A 13,475-nucleotide genomic window follows, 5' to 3' on the forward strand; every position below is an offset into this window, starting at 1 on the left:
GACTCGACGCCATTTAAAGGTCGTTCGAACACTTGTGTGTGGTATCTAGAAGGTATCGTTGACCTCTCCCCACCCCACACAACTTACCGCATCTGCCGTCGCAGATGACACTAGCCCCGGGAAATTCCCCAGGAGGGGGCTGTAACCCCTCCTACAAAGGAAGGGGCCTTGACCGCCTTTCCTTTACTTCCGGCGACCCGCCCTTAGACGGGACCGCCTCCCCACTGAGGGGCCAATGGCCACCTCTCCCGAGCGCTCCCATCCGTGTTGGGTGACGCCCACTCATAGGGATCTACCAATTAGTGCTCACCGATCATGACCTTACCGCCACAGGTCCGGATAGTTGACCGGCTATCCGGACCCCCCACAAAACTCCTACCTAAAGGTCATGTTCCAAAGATTTTAACCAGGCTAGGAAGTCTCCTATGAGTAACTCATTCCCCGCCCTCGACAAATGCACACCATCCCCCAGATACATACTGTCATCATTAATACAATTATGCGAGATCGAATGCAATGCCTTGGAACGGAACAACCTACTCACTTTGTTATTCAATTTTCTAACCGAATGATTCAAAGCAGGGATCGAGATAGCCCCCCGCCACACTTTTCGTGGGATCATATGAGACCATGCGATTAGGCACCCCGGAACTCTCCTCGCTAACCAACTTACCGTGGAAAGCATAGCCTCCAGGAGAAGTCGTCTACCGGCGGTGACCAAATCATTGCCCCCCAAATGCACTATGACTATGGACGGCGGTGACCTCATCCGCTCTAACAAGCCCTCAAAAAATTCCTGAAACTGGTCAATACAGAGACCGCCCCTTCCGTAGAAGGACACTCTGTACCCGTATTCCTCAGGTACGTGAACCATGTCACCTGCTTTGAATACGTCTGCAGCCCGTCTCACGTATGAGTGGCCCACGACCCAAACCTCCTTCCTCACAGCCGGTGACGTGCGACCGCTGACCTGGTGTTGGGTCGGCTGCTCAGTCTGCCCTGCCGCGTAGGCTTGCGCAACTGAAAACAAACAAAAACAAGAGGCGTGAGTACATGATTACAGTTTCACAACATGTGCAATCGCACGTACCTCTTATAACAATTGGAGGACCAGCGCCCCACACGTTTCACTTGTTCTACATTAAGACCTCTGGCTGTAGCTTCAGTGGCAGCCCCTATACGAAAGGAGTGGGTCCCAAATTCGCCCGGGTCCAAGCCCGCTGCAGCAATGGACATTGCAAGCACCCGTTGAAACTGAAACCTCGTCAGCGGGGTGGCGTCTGCATGCCTCAACAATGTCCCTCCCCATGATGCCACCCTTCGTGCTAGGTAATCTTCTAAGCACTGTACCGGACACATGGATGAGTCGAGGTTCCTGCGGATGATCGTGCAGTCCCCTCTCCCATCTTGGTCAGTCTTGGACCTGAGAAAGGAGACAATCATCGCATCACCCCTGATCTGGACATGCTCCCTGCACAAGCCCCCCGTCACGTCCCGTTTGTTCCTTGCAACCAGCTCACTAACTCTCATAGCCCCGTGAAATGCCAGCGTAAATGCAGTCCGGAACAAACAGGTCTCGAACGGGGACGAGCATGTGTTCGGGAGCGTGACCAGTAACTGGGACAACCTGTCTAGACCTATCGGTCGTCGTACATCTACTCTGCGACCCTCTAGACGTTGCCACCCACGTAGCGCTTTTTGTACCGTGAAAGACGCTGTTGGGTCCAGGATGCCATGGGCCCTGGCAACAAAGGAAATGGCGGCACGATGCCTTTGGGCCGTAGCCACCGATTTCCCAGCCCTACGTAAGGACATCAGAAAAAGTACTACCAACTCCTCCTGACCCCAAAGTCCTCCTCTCTCTGCCCCCAAAAAGGCTAAATAGGCCTGGAACGCCCCTTCATATGCCTTCCTTGTCCTGGGTGCTAGACTCTCTCCCACGAGGTGACGAAGTTCGGGGCACCGAGAGACCAGAGAGCTTCGGGGAAGGGTGCCGGCTCCGGGTCCGCTGAAGGAAGGAAACCCGAGAAAGCCTGCATGTGAAAACGAGACAGTGCATCAGCAGCCTGATTCATCACCCCTGGGACATGTTTTGCTCTGAATACTACGTTCAGTTGCATACACAGTAAGACAATTTCTTTGAGGAGCCTCAAAATCAACTTACAACGGGCTGCCTGACTATTGATGCATTCTACCACGGTCATATTGTCGGACCAGAACACAACAGAATGATCTCTGAACCCTTCTGGCCAGGTTCTCAGGGCCACCAGAATGGGAAATAGTTCGAGGAAAGCGATGTTACTTGTCAGCCCCTTCTCGTGCCACCATAGGGGCCACTTTTGTGCCGACCATTTTGTGCCGAAGATGGCGCCAAAACCTACGCTTCCTGCTGAGTCTGTCCATAGCCCAAGCTCTTCAGAGGAGACGGCTGGCTTGTTCCAGACGACCCGGCCATTGAAGTCCGCCAAGAATGCCAACCAAATCCGCATGTCCTGGCGGACCTCGGCCGATAACCTTGTGCGATGATGACCCTCCTTTAAGCCAACCATCGCTTGGGCAATTGAGCGGGAAAAGGGGCGAGCCATTGGTATCACCCTCAAGGCAAAGTTCAACTTTCCCACTAACTGTTGCAACTGATGCAGTGTAACTTTGGATGCCTTTAAACATACTTGGAGGGCTGCCCTGAATTTCGACACTTTGCTAGCTGGTAAACGGAAGCACCCCTCCCTTGAGTCCAACTCGATCCCCAAAAACTCGAGGCAAGTCGTGGGACCCATAGTTTTACCTGGTGCCAATGGCACGCCAAGATGATCCATTAACACACAGAATTCAGCTAAGGCCCGGGCACATTCGGAAGTACCGGCGGGGCCAAGGAACAGAAAATCGTCAAGGTAGTGCATTACATTTCGGAAACCCGTTTTCTTAGTGAACACCCATTGCAGGAAAGTACTGAATTGCTCAAAGTAAGCACATGATATAGAGCATCCCATTGGCATACACCTATCCATGTAAAATGACCCCTGAAACCCGAATCCCAGAAGACGCTGATCGTCTGGGTGTACCGGAAGCAACCGGAACGCTGATTCGATATCAGATTTCGCCATCAACGTCCCGTGCCCCAGGCGATTCAAGATGGCTACCGCCTCATCAAAAGATGCGTATCGCACCGAACAAACTTCTGGCTCAATTGCGTCGTTCACCGAAAGACCATATGGAGAAGATAGATTATGAATCAAACGAAACTCACCCGGGTCCTTCTTGGGGACCACCCCTAACGGAGAACAAACGAAATCCGGTACCGGGGGCTCACTAAACGGGCCGGCGACCCGTCCCCGGCTAACCTCTTTCTGAATTTTTTCTTGCACTACAGATGCATGTTGTAAAACGGAAAGTTGATTTTTGCACATCCCTACACCCTGAAAGTCCCCTACCGGGATGCGGAAACCATGTGTAAAACCGTTCCGCAGCACCCCGGCAGAAGTGCGATCCGGGTATTCGCTGAGCCAGGGAATCATTGCCAAGGTATCAATCGGGGTTGGTAAAGGCGCCCCTCGGCCTAGCTTAGACCTGTTTGGCGCCTCCCTTACCCCCATTCTCACTCGTTCTGGCTCTGCACGATGACTCAGGATGGGACGACCCACACGTACTACACTCATGTTTGAATTTACACGATCCCGGAGGCCTGGTACACTTCCCCTTGTTAAAATTAAAACAGAAACCCTTTCTCCCTGTATTGCCTGCGGGCCTCGACTGGTCGTCGGTGCTCGTACTTGGTCGAAAGGGCGTCCCCACATTTTGGCGGGAGTAATCAACAACAGTGCTCCCGACCAATGGCATTCTTAACATTCCCGATTCTTTCATCTTATCCCATGTTAAAGAATCGTAACAATCCCAAGTCAAACCCTTGTTATGTTCCTTTTCTTTCCTGAACAAATTGTCATAACAAAACCAATGGTTACCTTGATACGCTGTCGAGTAACCCATAATTCGTGATTGATAAACGGGAAACTCAGGAAGCAACTCGGGCCTACGTTCCCCCAAAATTGATGTGAAAATACCCCATGCATTGCCCCAGTTGCCAATGTTCTCATTTACCTTAAAGGCGGCCATCTTTGCGCGCCAAACACTCGGATGCATTAAGTCCTTCTGACTTTTTACATGTTCCACATCATAATGATCAACAAGCAGGGAAAAAATATTCACGTACTCCCCCGCCCAGATCTTTTCCTTTATAGCTAAAGGCACATGTTGTCCTAATCTCTCTCTACGAGAGGGTGCTGACTCGTCCCTTGCAATCGGCAATGGCCGCTTACCTGCACCGGACGCAGCTTCTGCCGCTTGCGGCTTGTCTATCCCCGCCAACGGCGTAGCCACTCTAGCTGCCTCTTTCTTCTCACGAAGCCCTTTTATCAGCGCCTGTGCTTCGGCAGCCGTGGCGCCATCACTACTATCCCCCAACCATGCTGCTAGCTGTGCTGCCAGCTCGGGGGGCATGTCTTCCTTGGATGTCGGGGTGACGACAACGGGGATTGGATTCCCCTCCATCGGTACTGGGGTCGGCGCCTCGAGCGGGGCAGAGGGAACCGGGACGGCCCCACCGGCTGGAACCTTTCTCGGCCTCTTAGGTCTCCCTCCAGCCGGCGGGGTGCCCGAACCCTCCTCCCCATCTCGCTCCGCCAACCGTTTCTTTATGTCGGACACTTCTTTGCAAAGGGCCCGCACCATCTGATCGGTCGTCATTCTTTTTGCGCCTTTCTTGGGCATCTCTCCGAGGAAGTATCTAGAAGACAAAGAAAAAGATCAAAACGCTCAAAATTGGCTCTTCGTTCCGTCCCGAGCTCACGTGTAGCGAGGAGGTGCAGCTTCGGAGCACAAGAACAAGAGGACGTCTTCTGGTCTTGCGCCTTCTTTTATCCGTCTTCAGGGCGGGCGAAAACCCGCCCCTGCCCGCCCCGGGGGCGTGGCTGGCTGCGTCGGTGTCTAGGCCAGCCCACTCTAGGGCGGGAAAAGGCGCGCCCCGGCTACGCCGCTTCGGGCATACCAGCCGAGACGCGCCTCCCGCCCAAAAATGGCTTCCCGGGGGGATCGAGGCACTCATCCATACGTTCGGGGGGACCGAGTGGTCGCCCCTTTCCATTCTCTCATGGGAGGGAGAAGACTCCATCCCCTTAACTTCCTTCCACGACTGCTTAAGAGAGACGGCTGGGTGGTTGCACAGGAACTCCCTACAATTTAACTCCTCCAAAACAGAGGTTCTGTTTTGCGCTGGTAACAACATACCTCGCCAGTTCCCGAGTGATTTCTGGCCTCCAGAGACAAGGGACAAACCCCAGCCAGTTACCTCGGTCCGCAACCTGGGAGCCATGCTCCATAACAAGCTGAGTATGGAAACCCAGGTCGCTAAAACAGTGGGGATCTGCTCAGCTCTTCTACGTTCCCTGCGTAAAATTATGCCACTCCTCCCTGCACAAGCTCGGGCGTTGATAGTCAGGTGCACTATTCTCAGTCGCCTCGACTATTGCAACGCACTGCTCCTTGAGTCTCCAGTTACGCTGCTAGACCGGCTTGAAAGAATTCAGTCAGCCGCTGCCAAGCTAGCTCTTGGTTGGACGAGGAGATCTTCGGCCACAGCGGCCCTAGCCGAGCTGCATTGGCTACCTTTGAAGCAGCGTGTGGCTTTCAAATCCCTCTGCATTGTCTTTAAGGCTCTGCACGGACTCGGGCCCAGACCTCTGCAAGCTCTGTTCCTGTGGTACACACCGACCAGAGACCTGCGATCGTCCTCGGGCTGTCTGGTAAAAGTGCCCAGATACAACAAAGCCAGAACCGGGGGCAGATCTTTCAGGGTCGCAGCGGCCAAATTATGGAACAGACTGCCCATCGACATACGCCAAATCTCACAACTCCTTCCTTTTCGGAAACGGATCAAGACCTGGCTATTCCCCTAAATCTTCCCGCTTGCCATTCACTTTGGTTTCTCCTCAGTAGAGTATTCTCCAGCGCCAGGAAGCCTGCAAGGTATCAGCTGCGCTATACAAATACTCAAAATAAATAAATAAATAAAATGAGGTGACTTGGGGTGCCACACGTATGCCTGGCAGCTGCTAGTGGGTGGGTGTGACACCTAGTTGGTGGGGGTGACTTATGGGCAGTCACGAACCTGCCCACTTTTCATAGCAGTTTCTATTTAGCCAATTTTAACAATCTCCAGGTGCCCGACTATCAAAATCCAAGATGAGGAAAGCCTTCTCCCCCTAGTACAAAGCCTTTGTGCCCACCCAGAAGTGTGACAGGGTAATGAGCAGTCTCCTCATCTGTGGTCACTCAAACCGGTTCTGGGGGTAGCTTTCTTCCCACTTGGTTTGGTGCCAGCCTGACTAGGGAAGTAAAAGGTGGGCCTTTCCAAGTGCCATCTAACATTTGCTTGTGATGGAGCAGGCTCCTTTGAAGTTAAGTTCCTGGACCCTCCCCACCTGGTCTTTGGGCCACACGAAGAAAACAACCCCCCACTACCAGGCCAATCTGTGCTCTGGAATGTTTTCACACATCGTTCACACCTAATTCCATCTAGGGACAGACTGGGCTGCTGCTGGAAAGCTTATGCAATTTAGCCTCTAGCAGCTTCAGGCAGTGTAAAGGTAAATTTCTAAAAGTTGCATTTCAAATGTATTTAATAAAAATATGACTTCACTAGATTACATCTTTAGTAAATTTAAAATTCAGTCTTTGACCAGAGTCTGAAGCTGGTCTATATAATCTATGCTATGCCTTTTCCTATGTGCCCTCTACAGAATCACCAGTGACAATGTTGTTTTGGGCCTGGTCATTGGGTCAACATGCCATTTCTAATATATCACTTATCTGATAGAGACTATTAAGTGTTCGTCGGAAGAGCAACAGGCCCCTCATTCGTCGGCTCCTTCTGACTTCCAGGTCTGGCCCTTGCCCACCCCGCTTGGCCTCGGGGACGGCCACCTTAGTTTGCAGCCGTCGCCCACGGAGGAGCTGCTTTCCCTGCCGCGGGGCCCTACGGAGGCGGATGCGGCCTACGCTTACTTGGTGTCCACGGCTGTGGGCATCCTGCGTAAGGGTGACCCGGTGGCTCATTTTCCGGCGGACCATCTATTGGAGGTCCTCCACCAAAGCTCTGGTGGGAGGGAGATCTATCTCCCCTTTGAAGGTTCCCTCCTTTCTTCTTTGACAGGGGCTTGGAGGCGTCCTGCCTCAGTGGACCCAGAGCCTCAGCATCTTCTGCACCGGCATCTCCCTGCGCCGCGTGCCTTTCCCTCCACCCCTCGGCCTCCATTCCTCTTTTGCGGACTTCTTTTCCCTCCCTGCCTCCACTGTTGACTCCGCCGTCCCGGGAGGCCTGCTGGCTGGACTCTTGGGGGCGCAACATGTACCCCTCAAACAGCGCTGCCCTGCGGGCTCTGAACACCTTGTGTGTGCTGGCTCGGGCCTCCTCTTGTTTGTGGGACTCTGCTGAATCTCTAGGATCTGCGGTGTCCCCGGAGGGTGGGCAAATGGACTTGAGGCATCATATGTTGGATGGGCGGGAGCTGGCGGCGTTTATTGTCCGCTCCGCCCTGGACATCTCAGAGGTGTTTGGCCGGGCCATGGCTTCCTCGGTCGCTCTCCGTTGCCATGCTTGGCTTTGGGATGGAGTATTCCCTGAGAATATTCGGGAGCGACTCATTGATCTTCCGTTTGATGGCAGCCTGTTGTTCCATGCCCCGGCCGACTCCGCCATCCAGAGGCTCTTGGCAGGGCTCCGTCCTCCTCCTCTTCCTCGTTATCCTCCTCCGTCCCCTCCTCATTGATTCCTGAGTCGGGTTGATTCTGGGCCTTCTTAGGCCGGTTGTTCTGGCTGTGGAGTGCGTTTTCTGGCCATTTGGTCCTTCTTGGGACTTTGGCATTGTTGGCTGCTGGACGGCCCCTTTGTTGATTATGTGTATGTGTTGGAATTGTTGCGCAGACTTGACCCTGAGATTAGGCCTTCTGCTTGCTTGGGCTGCTTGTCAAGCCTTTTGCGGGGGTGTTTTTTCCCCGTTTCTCTTTTGTTAGTTCCTCTGCTGCGGAAGTTCTTCCAAAAAGGGCTCCCATGTTGGGACTTTTCGTACCCTATGTCATATGGCTTGCACTCTGCTGGAGGATTCTGGTTGCCTTCGGGTGCCTGTTCTCCATGGCATTTGTGTAGATTGCTTTTGTTCCTTGAGCTCATGTGCGCGGCCACTCGTAGTGGTGTGTCCGGGCATTTCCTCCTTTCCCTGATCCTGTCCTGAGGTCTGGGACGCTCTTGTGTTCTCCCTTGCCAGGCGCCGCCTACTCGGCCTTCCTGGGGCCTCGGGCTGTTCTTCTTGCTTCTGTCGGCTTGACTGACGGTGCTGTTCATGCGTGCAGGCTGCTCTCCAACTGGAGTGGGTGCGCCTTCTTTTCCCTCGGTTCCTTGGGCCCTCTAGGCTTCTTCTTCAGATTTTCCTGTCTTGGTCTTGGGCGGATGTTATGATGCCTTGTGGGGGAGTGGGATGCTTCGACCTGTCCACCCTTGCTTCTTGTTCCTTTGCTGTGAGTGTACGAGCCTCTTCAACCTTCTTTTCCCTCCTATATCCCCTTGGGGTCGGTAGGGTTCTGCTTGTGGGGGTTCCCCTTGCCTGGCAGGGTCGGGGTTCTCCTAGTCCACAGATCTGGTCCCCTAGGGAGCCCTCTGTTCTGTATTGGCTGGTGGGGTCCTTTTGCAGACCCTCCTTCCCAGGGGGTATTGCTAGGGTATCTATACTACGTGAAGGAATCTGCAGCAAGTAGTCTCTATCAGAGATATGAGTTACTTACCTTCGGTAACGGTGTATCTGGTAAAGACTATTCCAGCCGCAGATTCCTTCATGGCCCGCCCTTCCTCCCCTATTCTGCGAGGATCCTTTGGTTGGTCTTCGGTACTTGCCTCCCGGTGGGGGTCTGTGTCTCCTGTGAGTGCCTTCCTTGTTCTTGACGGGTGGCTCCGACTGGGGGCGGTTCATTCCTCCATGGTTCTTGGAGGATGGGGTTCCGGTGCTCCGGTGCCCTGCTGCTCTGGCTACCCCAGGTTTGAGGGAGATTGCTTCTATCCCTGTCCCTCCCTCCCTCCCTCCCTCCTTCCCTCCCTCCCTCCCTTCCAGTGCTATCCCCTGATTAAGGGTCATCTGGCCATGTCTTGCCTTGTCCCTTATGGGTGGTTGCCCTCTATGTTTGGGTGGTTTGCAGGGTTGTTGTCCCTGTCTGTCTTGGGACTGGTCCCCTTTTTAGGTTTTGCCTAGCCAATGCGTACGAAGTACGCATGCGCTAGGAAAAACTTAATGATATCTGTGTGTGGGGACTGGACCGTCCCCACTCTCGCATTGGCTAGCTCCATAAATGGAGGCTAGCCATTGGGAGAAGGCTCTGTCCGTCAATCTCGGACCAGATTCGGGGGCGTTCCCGAGAATTTTTGGCTTTTGGCTACGTCACGCTACGTCAGCCGAAAGCCGGGAACGCCCCCGAATCTGGTCCGGCATTGCCGGCACCCGCCCTCATTGCAGTTGCCTTTGCCGATCGTCCTTTGTCGATTTTTCGGACCCCCCCACCTCACTTGCGCCGAGGTGTCCAAGTAAAGAAAAAAACATTTGTGCACACAAGACCCAGCATTGTCCCTTTGTTTCCCACCGCGGCCCCCGAAGCCGAAGGAAGCAGCCGTCTGCCTCCAGCCAGGGCCGCGCTGGGATTGGCCCAGCCGGCCGAGCCTCCGCCGCGTCATCGGGAGGAGGAGGAGGAGTGGAGAGCAGAAAGCAGCCTGCATCGTTTGGTGACAACCTGTACTAATGTGTGCTCTTGTTTTGATGTTTGCCTTTAATAATATTTAGAATGTGCTTTCATCTTAGGTCTGATAGAACCTTTGTACAGCGTGGATTCTTACTTTGTCAATTAACGTGGTTGGAGAGAGAAGGATCACGTTTCATCTGGTTTCGTTTAAGGTTTCTCTACCCGTTGGGGTTGCTTTATCACGACACAACCCTACTCTGAAGTTATAACACTGACTGAAAGCTATTAGCCTAAAAAATGCGAGTGTGACTTTAATACTGTCTTCATTTGTTTTTGCAACCAGGTGCACAAACTTCTTGCAGACTGTGCTTGCACTAACCTAAGCCACCACAAACAGGTCAGGCGGAAGTGTTCGGTATAAACACAGCACAGGTCAGGGATATTTTGTCACTGAATGCCCTGCCCTTTCCCACCTATGGCAGCGCGGTGACGCGCCTGGGGGGCGTGGTCGGGCGCTGAGGGCGAAACCTGGTGCACGGGGCACGGTGCAGGAGGGCGGTGACGCCAGGCATGGGGCGGGGTGGCGCGCGGCTGGGTTTCCAATGGCCTGAAGTTGGTGTGTGTCGGCAAGCTAGAATCTGAAGTCTGGTCATAGCGGAGGAAGACTGGGGCAGCTGGGAGACTCCCCGCATTTTGCAGAGCCTCAGGGGCAAGATATGTGAGTGTGCCCGGGATGGGAGAGGGGTATCTTTGGCTGAGGTGCGGGATGGAGGCATTGTAGTAGTCCCAGCGCAAATGGGGACGTGACTGGCCAGCGGGGGAACAATGTGCCCCGTGTCAGCGCCCCCATGTGCCGCCAATATTTGCTCACCCTTTCCTCCCCCAAAGGAGTGTAACGCGGCCCTCCGACCACCGGTGGGTGCTTCGGTGGAGGGACCAGGCAGAGGTGCAGCCAGGTACTGGGAGAAGGTGGGGGCACTTCCTGCCAGCGCCTGGCACAACTCGCGCCCTCAAATGCAACTCCTAACAATTCCTTACTTTAGCACTGCCCCTTTACGACTGTCCACCTTTCAAAGGCGCGCCAGTATCGTGGTGTTAGTTCATTTTTTTTATTATTAGTCTCTTTTGCATTCAATTTGACCGTTTTACCAATGCTGTTAACTTTTGGCTTACAGTTGATGTTCTCGTGCCACATTTGTGGAATTATACATTTAATACGTTCTCGTATTAGAGGGCTTGTTCCGTTTACCAGTCTTTGTTCTTTCCAGTCAGCTGCATCATGTCGCATTCACTCACTGCCCCCTCTTAATTGATCTGCCCTGAGAGCACAACTGACGTATGCATATTGTTACTAATTTGATAAAGTATACAAGCTGTGTGCACGCGAGGATGGCAGTGTCGCCTCATTCTATTAGATGTTTGGTGTACTGGTCCACCTCCATCATGGAGTACTTTCATTTCAATTTATGAGGGACTATTTTACAAGTAAGCAGTACACCCACTCATACAAAAAGAGTTTGAGGTTTACTTTCACAGGCAGGCTTTACAAACAAGTGTCTGTTCAGATTTCAGGGCATTCGAGTCTTATTGCTGTTCTGAATATGGGGAGGTTTTAGTTGATGTATGGGTGTGTGTTGGGGGGGCTCTCTGTAGGTGTTTGTGGGTGTCATTTGCGAAAGCTAAAGCTAGTGGCATTGCAAATGACAATGCCATTTATTTATGTTAAAAAAAAACATAAATAAAAATGTCAAGAGCATTGCCAATAGCTCAAACTTTAACAAAGGCAAAACCATTGCATTGTAAATGCTTGTTCTGGATGAGAGTGGTAGGTTTACTACAGGCACCATGACTTTACGCTTGTTCCTTGCCTCTGGGGCACGGGAGTGGGACACAATTCCCATGCTTCCACAGTTTTTTATCTGGTGATTCCAAGTTGTGGTGTAGAAAAGTTCTTCGAAGAAAACTGACGTAGGTGCGCCGGGGCGGGTCTTATGTGACCTCGCTGACGTGACGTGCGCCGACGATGCCTGGGCGGAGTCTCTTAATGTTGCCCCCCCCGCGGCGCGCAGGGATGCTGTGGCCAAAAAAATATAAGTTTCTGGATCCAGTCTCTCACCTGGGGATAATTCTACGTGAAGGAATCTGCGGCTAGAATCGTCTTTACCAGATACACAGTTACCGAAGGTAAGTAACTCGTACTTCTATCTTAAATATTATGCCACTAACTTGTCGGCAGCAAGGTGCGCTTAAAGGTGACTTCAAAGTCAGTTTTGATTTGGGGGAGGGGCGGTTGGAGCACTAATACTGGGACCCTGTATGAGTTCGAAATTACCAGAAAGCGAGTCCCAACAGCAAAGTAAACTGGCGGTGACCACCCAGAAAGAGGTCACTTTTAAAGTAAGGTTTCATTAGTCATATGCATTAGCAATCAGTATACATTGGAATTACTCATTCCATAGATGTTTGACATTGAAACATTTAACTAAAAGCACTTCACATACATATATTTTGATGCACTTGCACCGATGAGAAGATCAACAGTGGACAAGTTTATGTCATCAAAGCCTTGAATATCAAGCATTTGAATATTTGGTAGAGCTCCCACAGTAATTTTCAGTTTAATTCCAAAGAGACTGGTTCCAGCTGTAAAACCATAGAGACTGTTAAACTAGAGGATGTTCTCTCATCCCCAACATGAGTAGCCTAAAAATAGCCATGAACCTCCCAAAAAAGGGACAAACTCTGAACATAAGCTCTCAAGATGATGATCCCCCCCCTTCTCACACCCTAGTGCAGCTCTCCCCTGCAGCATGTGCTGCCCAAGAGCTCAAGTTTAGAAACACCAGCGGAGTAGTACATATTTTCATTCAGTAGTGGTATTGATTGTGAGAGTGTTTTCATATCGGTGGACCCCTGTCCTGTAATAGTCACCTGTCCTTATTCCTGTTCATGAGTGTAAATAATTATAACCATGACGTGAATATTAGAAGTTATTTCATTCGAAGTCTTGATTGATGATCAAAGCCTAAAAAAGGATACACAGTTGTGGATGGTAGGCTGAACACATATAAACATCTTCCAAAATCTAGAGTTTGCTGAGTGGTTACAAAGGGACTTATAGAAATAGTTGCGGTGCAAGAATTTGTATCTTGATTCCTGTTCTGCATGTTGATGCTAATGGACTTTTGCTTCCATGATTGAATTTTGGTTTATTCACAAACTACTATCAGTAAACAAGCAGTTTTCATCTGTTATCCATATTTTTACTGTGATTGACATCTCCAATCCCCTCTTTCAGGCTGTTGTGCGCTCTACTGCGATTAGTCCGGAGACAGCAGAGGGCACTTGAGTCTGCAAACTTACATACGCCAGAGATGAAAGCGGAATTTGAAGTTCTGGAGCAGCTAATGCAGAGGGAGAATAGAGCACTGCTGAGGGTTGAAGACATAGGGCAGCACCCTGAGAAGATAAAGCAGACGCTGCAGCAGACCTCCAAAGAGAATGGACAGCTTTTTGATAAGAGTGGGGTGGAGACTATGTTGGAGACACTGCCCCCTTTGACGGCCCAGCTGCCTTTGAAGAGAGGTAAGCTAGTTCTATGGTGACAAAACAGGCAAGGTGGATGATTGAGTTAAATGCTTATCTCTGACAACTGCTTGGACCTGCGGTCACAGGTTTAAATTCTAGCAGGGCCAACTCCGCCT

General features: G+C 51.8%; 1 protein-coding gene across 4 annotated transcripts in view; it reads left to right on the forward strand.

The window, feature by feature from the left end:
• Positions 1–13,475, forward strand: part of LOC147701515 (kinesin-like protein KIF18B) — a 373,257-nt gene that overhangs the window by 188,497 nt on the left and 171,285 nt on the right. For all 4 annotated transcript variants that reach the window (XM_086930193.1, XM_086930194.1, XM_086930195.1 and 1 more), the window contains exon 12: positions 13,070–13,356. In XM_086930193.1, the coding sequence (XP_086786319.1) occupies positions 13,070–13,356 (287 nt within the window). The remainder of the gene's footprint in view (positions 1–13,069; positions 13,357–13,475) is intronic.

The sequence above is a fragment of the Lissotriton vulgaris genome, chromosome 7, assembly GCF_964263255.1.
Source record: "Lissotriton vulgaris chromosome 7, aLisVul1.2, whole genome shotgun sequence".
Lineage (NCBI taxonomy): Eukaryota > Metazoa > Chordata > Amphibia > Caudata > Salamandridae > Lissotriton > Lissotriton vulgaris.